Source organism: Gorilla gorilla, chromosome 1 (genome assembly GCF_029281585.2).
Source record: "Gorilla gorilla gorilla isolate KB3781 chromosome 1, NHGRI_mGorGor1-v2.1_pri, whole genome shotgun sequence".
Classification (NCBI taxonomy): Eukaryota; Metazoa; Chordata; class Mammalia; order Primates; family Hominidae; genus Gorilla; species Gorilla gorilla.
In genome coordinates, this window is record NC_073224.2 from 16,227,630 (window position 1) to 16,240,609 (window position 12,980).

At 46.4% G+C, this 12,980-nt stretch overlaps 1 protein-coding gene across 40 annotated transcripts in view; it reads left to right on the forward strand.

The window, feature by feature from the left end:
* Positions 1–12,980, forward strand: part of OBSCN (obscurin, cytoskeletal calmodulin and titin-interacting RhoGEF) — a 170,265-nt gene that overhangs the window by 40,192 nt on the left and 117,093 nt on the right. For 36 of the 40 annotated variants that reach the window (XM_063707526.1, XM_063707457.1, XM_063707463.1 and 33 more), the window contains 3 exons: positions 664–939; positions 7,343–7,618; positions 10,188–10,463. In XM_063707526.1, coding sequence (XP_063563596.1) covers positions 664–939; positions 7,343–7,618; positions 10,188–10,463 — 828 coding nt within the window. The remainder of the gene's footprint in view (positions 1–663; positions 940–7,342; positions 7,619–10,187; positions 10,464–12,980) is intronic. The other 4 variants (XM_063707531.1, XM_063707521.1, XM_063707497.1 and 1 more) reach the window with 3 other exon arrangements.

Here is a 12,980-nt window from a genome sequence, read left to right on the forward strand (position 1 = left end):
AAATTTTGATTCTTTGGAAGACACCGTAAGAGAATGAAAAGGCAAGCTACACAGAAAAGGAAGATATTTCTAACATGCTAATGCTCTAGTATGCTAGAGCTCACTGCTGTAGTATTTAGATGTAAAAAGAGATCCTAAAATGAAGGTGTAAAAGAAAGACAGTGCTATTGAAAGTCAGACAAAGCACTTGCACAGTGATACCACAGAAGAGTGAAGACTCCGTCCCCAGACCATCAGAAGGCACCCAGCTGACAGTCCTTCTGACATGGCCCCAGGAAGACATGGGAGGCCCAGGCCCTCCCCCAAGAGGACAGAGCTGACCCTCCTGACTGGCAGGAGCAGGAGCTTCAGACTCTGGGGCCCTGGGTGAGGATGCACCCTGCACAGTCCCGTGGGGAGACCCCGGCACATCTATGAGGGGAGCTGTGCAGGCGTCAGGACTCCAGTCCCTGCCCTGGAGGATCTGTCATGGTGGCCCTGCCTGGGACAGCCCATGGCACCATGCAGAATGGATGGAAAAACTATGTTTCTTGTGCTGGGAGGCGGTGGTGCAGCCTGGAGAGCATCTGTCCCTCGCACTTCCCCTTCCAGGCCTTCTCTCCCCAGTGCTGCCTTCCTGACCTAGATGGTGGTGGTCACCCTGTGCATCCCTGCCTTCCCCAGAGCCCAAGGCGGTGTTTGCAAAGGAGCAGCTGGCGCACAGGAAGGTGCAGGCCGAGGCGGGGGCCATTGCCACGCTAAGCTGCGAGGTGGCCCAGGCGCAGACAGAGGTGACGTGGTACAAGGACGGGAAGAAGCTGAGCTCCAGCTCGAAAGTTCGAATGGAGGCTGTGGGCTGCACACGGAGGCTGGTGGTGCAGCAGGCGTGCCAGGCGGACACCGGGGAGTATAGCTGCGAGGCCGGGGGCCAGCGGCTCTCCTTCAGCCTCGACGTGGCAGGTCAGTGCTTTGTGGGAGCCGAGGAGCCTCTTCAGAGGTGATGGTGGTTCTGGCTCGTAGCCCCAGCATATCTCTGTGCACTTTCCTTCCACCTTCATGTCTCGGGCTTCCCGTCCTCCTGCTCCCATTTCCATCCCTGTGGCTGGGCCAAGGGAGGGGTATGCATAGGAGGGAGAAGGGCTGTTCCTGCAAACCTGGAGGCGTGTTTGCACTTTGTAATGCTCAGTTACTCGTTCCTAGCACCTGCCCAGAGCCTTCCTGGTGCTCCTTGGCTTCTGGGACTCTGGATCTCCCTTGTTTTGGGTTCTGAGGTTGACCAGGCATCTCTTTCCTGGGGCTCTGTGAATATCCTGTCAGTATATGTTCTGGCAGCTACCATATGCCTTCACCCAGCAGCACATGCTAGTTCTGGTCAGCGAGAGATATTTTGATTTTTTTCCTGGTGGAGTGACCCAAACCTTCATTCCTGAAGGGTCTAGGTCATTTGTAGTCCTGCCTGGATTGGGTTGTTGTAGTTTCCCATTAACCTTAATCGCAGGGCATGATAATACTGAGAGATGCCCTAAGGGATTGCCTATATTCCACGCATATGCCTCCTTACCTCCATTGTGAAGTAGTAGACTGATTTCATCTTGATAGTTTGGGTCAGTCACCCCAACCAACAATGTAACTCCCTTAGCCTGTTGACTTAAAGGTAGGAGGAGCCCAAAGTGGCGAGGTGGCAATCTTAACTTCCAGTTTAATGGGATCGTTGTTGTGTCTCCTGGTGGCAGCATTCCTCCTTTCGGAACTAAGACCTCTAAGCCGGCAAAACGTAATGTCATGGGAACAGGAAGCAAAAATTTTGCTAGTGGGTCACTAGGGGTGATGGTGAGTGGTGCCACTTCCACTTCCATCCCTTGATTCCTGGATTCGTGAATCCTGGCTATGGGAAAAACAGTGCCATATATTGGACACCGATTCAGAGCATAGACAGCCTCTGGAGAACTTTGCCCCAGCCCTGCAAAGTATTGTCACCTAGCTGGCATTGGAATTGTGACTTCAAAAAGCTATTGCACTGTTCTGTCAATCCACTTGCTTCAGGATGATGGGGAACATGGTAAGACCAGTGAATTCCATGAGCATAAGCCCACTGCCACACTTTTGTAACCATAGAGTGCGTTGGTCAGAGGCAGTGCTGTGTGGAATACCATGACGGTGGATAAGACATTCTGTGAATCCATGGATGGTAGTCTTGGTCAAAGTGTTGCATGCAGGATAGACAAACTCATATCTGGAGTAAGTGTTTATTCTGGTGAGGACAAACCATTGCCCTTTCTATGATGGAAGAGGTCCAATGTAATCAACCTGCCATCAAGTAGATGTCTGATCACCCTGAGGAATGGTGCCATGTCGAGGGCTCATTGTTGGTCTCTGCTGCTGGCAAATTGGGCACTCAGCAGTGGCCTTAGTCAGGACTGCCTTGGTGAGTGGAAGTCCATGCTGCTGAGCACATGTGTAATCTCCATCCCTGCCACCATGGCTGCTTTGTTCATGGACCCATTGGGTGATGACAGGGGTGGCTGGGGAAGGAGGCTGAGTGGTGTCCACGGTCATCCTATTCACTTGATTATTAAAATCCTCTGCTGAGGTCACCCTTTGGTGAGCACTCACATGAGATACAAATATCTTCACAATTTTTGACCACTCAGAGAGGTCCATCCACATACCTCTTCCTCAATTTTCCAATCATGCTTCTTCCAAGTCCCTGACCATCCAGCCAAACCATTGTCTACAGCCCATGAATCAGTGTATAATCGCTCATCTGGCCATTTCTCCTTCAAGCAAAGTGCACAACGAGGTGCACTGCTTGAAGTTCTGCCCACTGGGAAGATTTCCATTTGCCACTGTTCTTCAGGGATGTCCTAGAAAGGGGCTGTAGTGCTGCAGCTCTCCACTTTTGGGTAGTGCCCCCATATCATACAGAACCATCTGTGAACCAGGCCCTAGTCTTCTCTTCCTCTGTCAGTTGATCATAGGGAACTCTCCATGAGGCCATTGGTGCAGGCTGGAGGAGAGAGGGCAGGGTGGCAGGAGTGGGGACCATGGGCATTTGAGCCACTTCCTCATGTAACTTACTTGGGCCTTCAGGACCTACTTGAGCCCGATCATGTATATACCACTTCCATTTGATGATAGAATGCTGTTGTGCATGCCCAACTTTATGGCTAGATGGATCAGAAAGCACCCAGGTTATGACAAGCAGTTCAAGGCACATGGTGACTTGATGATCCATAGTCAATTGTTCAGTTTCCACCAAAGCTCAGTAACAGGCCAAGAGCTGTCTCTCAAAAGGAGAGTAGTTATCTGCAGAAGATGACAGGGTGTTGTTCCAAAATCCTAAAGGCCTCCACTCTGATTCACACGTGGGGGCCTGCCAAAGGCTCCAGACAGCATCCCTATCTGCCACTGGCACCTTAAGCACCACTGGATCTGCTGAGTCATATGGCCCAAGTGGCAGAGCAGCTTGCACAGCAGCCTGGACCTGTTGCAGACCCTTCTCCTATTCTGGACCCCACTCAAAACTGGCAGCCTTTTGGGTCACTTGATAAATGATCCAGAGTAACACACCCAAACAAGGAATGTGTTGCCTCCAAAATCCGAATAGACATTGTGCCTCTTTCTTGGTTGTAGGAGGGGCCAAATGCAGCAACTTATCCTTCACCTTAGAAGGAATATCTTGACAGGCCCCACACCACTCGACCCCTAGACATTTTACTGAGGTGGGAGGTCCCTGAATTTTAGTCAGATTTATTTCCCATCCTTTGGAATGCAAATGTCTCACCAGCAAGTCCAGTGTGTTTGCTGCTGTGTATATCTGTGTTCCCTTGGCTGATACATAGGGAAGCCTGAGAAATACAATTAATTTCCTTTTTTTTTTTTTTAAATGAAGAGAGTGTTGATGCCAAATAGGGGTGGGCTGAAGTCCCATGGTGACCTCTGGGTGCTAACACATAAGTTTGGTATTACATCAGCATCAGTGTTATGTGGATGTGTATAGATAACAGAAATCCCACCGTATATTTCTGTGAAGTTATTTTCAGAGAATATGACAAAATGTTTTATGTATTAAATTTGAAAAGTTGTGACAATTTGGCTAATTCCTAGTAAATTACATGAAAACTCACATAAAAGGTTACAGAAAACTTAGTCCTATAAGTTTTAAATAGATGGAGGCAGTAGTAAAAAAATCTTTTAAACCCAATAATTTTCTAGTAAACTGTTTCAAATATTCTGGAAAGCAGTTACTCCATATTCATGAATATTTTTCTGGAGAATAGAAAAAGGAGATTGACTCCATATGCCATTTTATGGTTTTTTTTGTTTGTTTGTTTGTTTGAGACAGGGCCTCACTCTATTGTCCAGGCTGGAGTACAGTGGCACGATCTTGGCTCACTGCAGCCTCTGCCTCCCAGGTTCAAGTGATTTTCCTACCTCAGCCCCCCAAGTAGCTGGGATTACAGGGATGCACCACCACCACAAAAATAGCATGTGTGCCAGCTATTTTTTTGTATTTTTTTTTTTCAGTAGAGATGGGGTTTTGCCGTGTTGCCCAGGCTAGTCTCAAACTTCTGGGCTCAAGCTATCCACCCGCCTTGGCCTCCCACAGTGCTGGTATTACAGGCATGAGCCACCATGCCCAGGCCATCATTTTATGTAGATAGCGTAACATTAATACCAAAATCTGACAAAGGAAGTAGGAAGAATTAAATTGTTGACCAATCTATATGGATTTGTCATTATGGATATCAAGAACACAATCATAAACAAAGTATTAGCAAATGGAATTCAGCAATGTATCAAGAAGACAGTGCACTCTGTTGAAGATCCTGGTCCCAGAATGCAAGGCTGGTTTGGCTTTAGAAGCATTAGATCAGTATAATAAGCTTGACCTTAACAGATTGAATGAAAAATGATGTAATTATCTCAATAAATGCAGATTAAAAGTATTTGATAAAATCTAGAAGATATATTTGAGAAAATTTAGCATCAACTCATTTCATAGGATTCTTAACAAACTTTACAGAAGTGTTCTTCCTTAATTTGATAAGTGGTACTAGAGAAGCACCACTAGGATCCCACTCAGAGCAAACCTTGAAAAGTTTGGTTCAGAGAAGGAGACAGGGCAGTGTCACCACTTGTATCCAACATTGTACATAAGGGTAAGGAGGAAAATAACGCAAAAGGCATAGCACTTGGAAAAAGTAAAAGTGAAATTTACTGATGATATGGCCATCCACTTGGAAAATCCAATAGAGAACTTAGTAGACTAAGTAACATTGATAATGATTATTCTGTTAAAAAAAAAATCAACACACAGAAAATACTTTTGTATCTATATACAGCAGTAAACAGTTGCAAAATGAAATTTGAAAAGACTTACAGTAGCATCAAAATTACAATGTTTCTAATTCAAAGTCTAATAAAGATGTTTAAAGCCTGGGGAGGGGCTAGGAAATTGTTGTATATTTTGCAAGACAATTAAGAGATCTAATTAAATGGATAGAAATTCATGAAAAATTAAAATATATTAATTAACAATCAGGATCCAAACAGTTTTTTTTTGTGGGGGAATGAAAAGAAAATCAAAGTATGAACATTACTCTACCAGATGTCGAAAATTATCATAAAGTTACAGTAATTAAGACAATGGATTTCAATGAATGGTTAGGTATCAGAACAAAGAAACGGAATAGTGAGCTCGGAAACAGTTCTATGCATCAGTGATCTCTGGATGTCCCCCTTCCTTTTTTTTTTTTTTTTTTTTTTTTTAAACCATGGCATCTGTGCAAGAAGTAGAGAAAGGATAGTGTTTTCTTTTTTTTGTTGTTTTGAGATGGAGTCTAGCTCTGTTGCCCAGGCTGGAGTGCAGTGGCGCCATCTTGGCTCACTGCAAGCTCTGCCTCCTGGGTTCATGCCATTCTCCTGCCTCAGCCTCCCGAGTAGCTGGGACTACAGGTGCCCGCCACCACACCCGGCTAATTTTTTTGTATTTTTAGTAGAGACGGGGTTTCACTGTGTTAGCCAGGATGGTCTTGATCTCTTGATCTCCTGACCTCGTGATCCGCCCGCCTCAGCCTCCCAAAGTGCTGGGATTACAGGCATGAGCCACTGCGCCCGGCCAAGGATAGTGTTTTCATAACTAGTGTGTGGACCATTTTAAACATATGGGAAGAATTAAAGCATATTGGTAATTCATAGCATGCACGAGAGTCAGCTCCTGGTGGGTTAGAGACCTCAGGGTAAAAGGTAAAACAATAAACCCCAAGAGGGTAAGCATAGGCTATCTACAGAATTTAGGGTAAGGAAGTGTTTAAATAGAACACAAATGCCCTAACCACAATGGACAAGATTGATGTATTTGAGTACATTAAAACTAAAAGGTCTGATTCATCAGAAGGTGCCATAAGAGATGAAAACCCAAGTCACACAGGTAGGGAAGATACAAAGTGCATAATTGTGACCTCTCTAACATTAAAATATATAAAGAAGACCTTAAAGCCAGGGTCCCCAACTCCCAGGCTGTGGACCAGTACCGTTCTGTGGCCTGTTAGGAACCGGGCCGCACAGCAGGAGGTGAATGGCAGGTGAGCATTCCCGCCTGAGCTCTGCCTCCTGTCAGATCAGCAGCAGCATTAGATTCTCATAGGAGCTTGAACCCTATTGTGAACTGTGCATGGGAGGGATCTAGGTTGTGCTCCTTATGAGAATCTAATGCCTGATGATCTGAGGTGGAACAGTTTCATCCTGAAACTATCCCACCAACCCCCATCTGTGGAAAAATTGCCTTCCATGAAGCTAGTCCCTGCTGCCAAAAATGTTGGGGACTGCCTTCTTAAACTGAATAAAGACAACAAGACAGTGCTATTGATAATGGGACGGAATTGAGTAGTGAAACCACAGAGGAGCAAACAGGAATGGCCAATCCTCTGGAAAGATGCTCAGCCCTGTGAGCCATCGAACAATGAAGAAAGCCACAGCGACACACCCCGCTGAGGCCAAAGCTGACCATCCTGACAGTGGCAGAAGCGGGAGCCTCAAGACTGGGGTTCTGTGGTGAGGATGCGTCTTGCACAGCCGCATTGGGAGACCCTTGCTCCATTCATGAGGGGAAGGGTGCAGGCGTCAGGACCCCAATCCCTGCCCCAGATGAGCTTGTGTGGGCAAGATCTGTCAGCCACCCCACCAAAGACAGCCTGTGGCACCATGCAGAATGGATGGAGAAACTTCCTTGTGCTGGGAGGTGGTGGTGCAGCCTGGAGAGCATCTGTCCCTTGCGCCTCCCCTTCCAGGCCTTCTCTCCCCAGTTCTGCCTTCCTGACCTAGATGGTGGTGGTCACCGTGTGCATCTTGCCTTCCCCAGAGCCCAAGGCGGTGTTTGCCAAGGAGCAGCCGGTGCACAGGGAGGTGCAGGCCCAGGTGGGGGCCAGCGCCACACTCAGCTGCGAGGTGGCTCAGGCCCAGACAGAGGTGATGTGGTACAAGGACGGGAAGAAGCTGAGCTCCAGCTCGAAAGTGCGCGTGGAGGCTGTGGGCTGCACACGGAGGCTGGTGGTGCAGCAGGCGGGCCAGGCGGACGCCGGGGAGTACAGCTGCGAGGTGGGGAGCCAGCGGCTCTCCTTCCACCTGCACGTGGCAGGTCAGTGCTTTGGGGGTTGGAGAGTGACCTTGTGTGGAGGTGATGATGAGACTGGCTGATGGACTCCACGGCCTCCAGTGCCCTTTCCATGAGACTCCACCTCTCCACTTCTCCATGCCCTCACTTCTGGTTTCATACCCGTGGCTGCGCCAGGCTTGGCTGGATGGGAAGGTGCAGGGAGGGCCAGGCCCTGTGGTGCACCTGGAGCAGTGCTCCCATGCAGTGCAGCCTCATCACACTGAGCCCCTACTCCAAACCCCCATGCTCTTTGGTGTCCAGGCCCCTGGCGCTGTCTGGCCCTGTGGTCTGAGGTGGACCAGGTGCCTCCCCTGGGAAAGTGGGGATGTCGTTTCTATCGTTCAGTACCTGCCTCCCTTCCGCACCACGTGGGGCTTCTAGCCCATGAGAGACGTTTCAAATTCATATGAACCACATAAGGGGAAATTCCGCCCACGCGGTCCCACTTGGAATTCTCTCCAGACTGAACTTCGGGGCATCAAAGCTTTTGGTGTCCCGGGAGCCTCTTTCCTTTTTTTTTTTTTTTTTTTTTTAATGGATCTAGAAGCTTTAGAAGCTCACTGTGCACCCATACGTGGCAAAATCTCGGTCCTTGTTTTCTTGCAGTGTCTGTGCCAAAAATCCCAGCCCAGAGGGCTGGTGACTGTGCCCCTGGGATACAATTGTGAGATTCCAAGTGCTTTTCTTTTTTTCTTTTTCTTTCTTTTTTTTTTTGAGACAGAGTCTTGCTTGGTCGCCCAGGCTGGAGTGCAGTGGCGCCATCTCGGCTCACTGCAAGCTCCGCCTCCTGGGTTCACGCCATTCTCCAGCCTCAGCCTCCCGAGTAGCTGGGACTACAGGCACCCGCCACCACATCAGGCTAATTTTTGTATTTTTAGTAGAGACGGGTTTCACTGTGGTCTCGATCTCCTGACTTCGTGATCTGCCTGCCTCGGCCTCCCAAAGTGCTGGGATTACAGGCATGAGCCTCTGTTTCCGGCCTCTTCTTAAGGCTAATCTGGCTTTTTTTTTGTCTCCAGTTAACAACATTCTGAGTCAGAATTCCCCCTTGGAGTCTGATTTATGAATTTAGCAGTGGAAAGGAAGAAAGAGCTTAAGCTATCTCAGCACACCTAATATATGTATATATTTTGTTAAGAGAGTCTGCCACAGTGGCTCATGCCTGTTGTAGTCCCAGCACTTTGGGAGGTCGAGGCAGGAGGATTGCTTGATCCCAGCAGTTTGAGACCAGATTAGGCACTATAGCGAGACCTCGTCTCTACAAAAACTACAGAAATTAGCTGGATGAAGTGGCACATGCCTGTAGTCCCAGCTACTCAGGAGGCTGAGGCAGGAGGATCACTTGGGCCCAGGAGTTCCAGGCTGCAGTGAGCCATGATCACACCACTGCACTCCAGCCTGGGCAACAGAGTGAGACCCTGTTTCTGGAAAAAAAAAATAAAAGCAACAACAACAACAACAAAACAGGCTAAATGTCAGAGAGAAAAAGGTTGTGGTACTACATTGACTCCCAAATGCCAACCCATGACAGCTTGGCATTCTATCAGTATATAATCATTTGTAGTTGTGTATATATAGATACCAAAAAAGCCCACTATGTATCTTTCTAAAATATTGTGTTAACAGAGTGTGATAAATTCTTTAATGGTAATACATTTTATACGTTTTGGAGAATTGCCAATATGTTAGAGAAAACTATGAAAAAGTTACACAGGAAGAAACAGACAACTCTCAGATAGTCCTATAGCTTTTAATTAAGTGGAACCAGTGATAAAAAATTTTTTTAAAAGGTCTAAGCCCAGTGGATCTACTGATAAATTATACCAAATATTCTCAAAACAAATTATTGAATGTTCTTAGAGATCCTTTCAGAGAATAGAATGAGAAGATACACTCTTGAACCTGTTTTATGTGGATAGCATAACATAGATACCAATTATGACAACAGTATAAAGATTTGAAATTACAGGCCAGTCATTATGGATATCCAGGCCAATGTTTCAACAATATATTTTCAAAGTGGTATGACCAGTATGTCAAAAGGAAAATGCACTATGATAAAAGGCATAATTTAGAAATGCTATACTGAATATATTCAATATTCAAAACATCAGAAAATGTCATGCATGACATTAACAGATTGAAAGAGAAAAAATAAATGCAGAAGAAAAGTTTGATAAAATTTAACATCATAAATTCTGAACAGCTGTTTGATAAAGTTTAGCATCAGGCCTGGCACGGTGCCTCATACCTGTAATCCCAGCACTTTGAGAGGCTGAGGCAGGATTGCTTGAGCTCAGGCATTCGAGACCAGCCTCCCAAGCAGCAGGGACCACAGGAACATGCCACCATTCTGCAGGGTGCCCTAGGGATGTGACAGATCCTGCATGCAGAATGGATGGAGAAACTGTGTTCATTGTGCTGGGAGGCGGTGGTGCAGAGCCTGGAGAGCAGCTGTCCCTCGCACTTCCCCTTCCAGGCCTTCTCTCCCCAGTGCTGCCTTCCTGACCTAGATGGTGGTGGTCACCCTGTGTATCCCTGCCTTCCCCAGAGCCCAAGGCAGTGTTTGCTAAGGAGCAGCCGGCACACAGGGAGGTGCAGGCTGAAGCAGGGGCTAGCGCCACACTGAGCTGTGAGGTGGCCCAGGCCCAGACAGAGGTGACTTGGTACAAGGACGGGAAGAAGCTGAGCTCCAGCTCGAAAGTGCATGTGGAGGCTGCATGCTGTACACGGAGGCTGGTGGTGCAGCAGGCAGGCCAGGCAGACGCCGGAGAGTATAGCTGTGAGGCTGGGGGCCAGCAGCTCTCCTTCCGCCTGCACGTGGCAGGTCAGTGCTTTGGGGATGCTGAGTTACCTTGTGTGGAGGTGATGATGAGGTTGGCTGATAGACCCCAGTACTCTTTCCATTAGAGTTCATCTCTGGAAGTCTCTCGTAATCCTACCTGCCATTTTCCTACCCATGGCTGGCCTGAGGTTGGCCAGAAGGGATGAATGTGTACAGGAGACACTGTGAGTTGTGTTTCCAGGCAGTAATGCTGTTCACATATTCCCAGCACCCAGTCAGAACCCACAGGTGCTCCCAGATGTCCAGCCCTTTGGCTCAGTTGAACTGAGGGGGCTGCTACTGGAGGCTGAAGTAGACCAGATGTCTCTCACCTGAGGCCATCTGAGAGCTTGCACCCAGCCTCACCAGCCCGACCTGAGGGCTCTGCCTGTGGAGAGATGGTTGAATTCCATTGAACAAGGATAAGGGCAAATTTCAGCCACACAATCATTCTTGGAATTATCTCATGATTGAACTTTGGATTATCCAAGTTTTAGGTGTTCGGGGACCCTCTTCTCATCTTTCTTATGGGCATAAAAAGTCTCTGTGCACCCACATGTGGCAAAATCTATATCCTGGGTTTTTTTATTTTGTTGTTGTTGTTTTTGAGACAGAGTCTGTCACCCAGGCTGGAGTACAGTGGCACGATCTCAGCTCACTGAAACCTCTGCCTCCTGGGTTCAAGCAATTCTCCTGCCTGAGTCTCCCAAGTAGCCAAGATTACAGGCGCCTGCCACCACACCTGGCTAATTTTTGTATTTTCAGTGGAGATGGGGTTTCACCATGCTAGTCAGGCTGGTCTCAAACTTCTGGCTTCAAGTGATCCACCCGCCTTGGCCTCCCAAAGTGCTGGGATTACAGGTGTGAGCCACTGCACCTGGCTTGTTTTTATTACACTGCCTACAGAATAAATGCAGAACTGGGAATTGGTGGCTCTGGACTGCGATACACCACTGTGAAGTTTGGAATTATCTTCTGAAAGTATATGTTGTTTTCATTTGCTCTTATGTCAGAACATTCTGTGACTGAACTTCCCTTAGTTTAATTTTGTATATTTAAAACTGAAGAGGAATAAACAAATCAAGCTACATCAGCACACATTTTAAAGATGAATTACTATACAGCAGCCACTGACAGATAAAGCAGTATGTGTTTCATACCGTTCTAATAATTCATGGCTAGTTGATAGAGAAATCTGAGAACGAGTTCTATTTTCCTTTAGTAAGAGAGTCTTTTGTCGGGTGGAGGTGGAGTGCAGTCACACACTTGTTCATAGGTACCGACGCTTAACATTGGTGTCACATCAGCATGTAGGAGTTCGTGGGGGTGTACAGATGCCAGAAACCGCACTTTGTAGGTACTTGAAATGTTGTTATTTGAGAACATGCCATTATTATTATTATTATTTTGAGACGGAGTCTCACTGTGTCACCCAGGCTGGAGTGCAGTGGTGCGATCTTCGATCTTGGCTCACTGCAACCTCCTCATCCTGGGTTCGAGCGATTCTCCCACCTCAGCCTCCCGAGTAGCTGGGACTACAGGCACGCGCCACCATACCTGGCTAATTTTTTTGTATTTTTAGTAGAAACAAGGCTTCATTATGTTGACCAGGCTGGTCTTGAGCTCCTGACCTCAGGTGATCCACCCACCTCAGCCTCCCAAAGTGCTCTGATTACAGGTGTGAGCCACCATGCCTAACCCTATATTTATGCAAGTAAATTTGAAAAGTTTTGGCAAATTGATCAATTTCTTCAAAACTATATCAAAAGTAGAAATAGGCAAGTTGAACAGTCCTATAACCTTTTATAGAAATGCAACAAATAATCTTCTCATAGAAGGTTACCCCAGTGCTCTACTGTAAACTGTACCAAATATTCTGGAAAGAAATTATTCCGTGTTCATAGACGTTCCTCTAGAGTATTGAAAAAGGACCTCAGTGCTCTATCTCATTTTATGTAGGTAATAAATATCATTAATACCAAGCTCTGACAGGGTGAATATGAAGAATTAAAATTGGTCAATCTCTTATCAATATCAAGGCTCACTATCTTAAACTAAATATAGCACCCTGAATTCAGCAATTTATCAAGAGGATAACACACAATGACAAAAGTCATAGTCCAGTAATGCAAGGCTGGTTTAACATGAGAAACATTAGAAAATCAGTACAAAATGTGACATTAACAGATTGAAAGAAAAATGAATGTGATTACCCGAATATGGAGACTAAAAGCATTGGATAAAATACAACATCATAAATATGCCAAAAATATTTGGAAAAATTTAGCATCAATTCATGTCATACAATTCTTAACAAACTCTAAATAAAAACATTTTTCCTTAATTTCATAAGCAATAGTATAAAGAAAACAAGCTAACATTACACAAACATGAAACCTTGAAAGCGTTGCCTTTGAGATTGGAAACAGGACAAGGATACCATCCATCACCACTTCTTCCAACATTGTATAGCAGACAGAGGAGGAAAAGAAAGTACAAGGTGGAAAACTTGGAAAATAA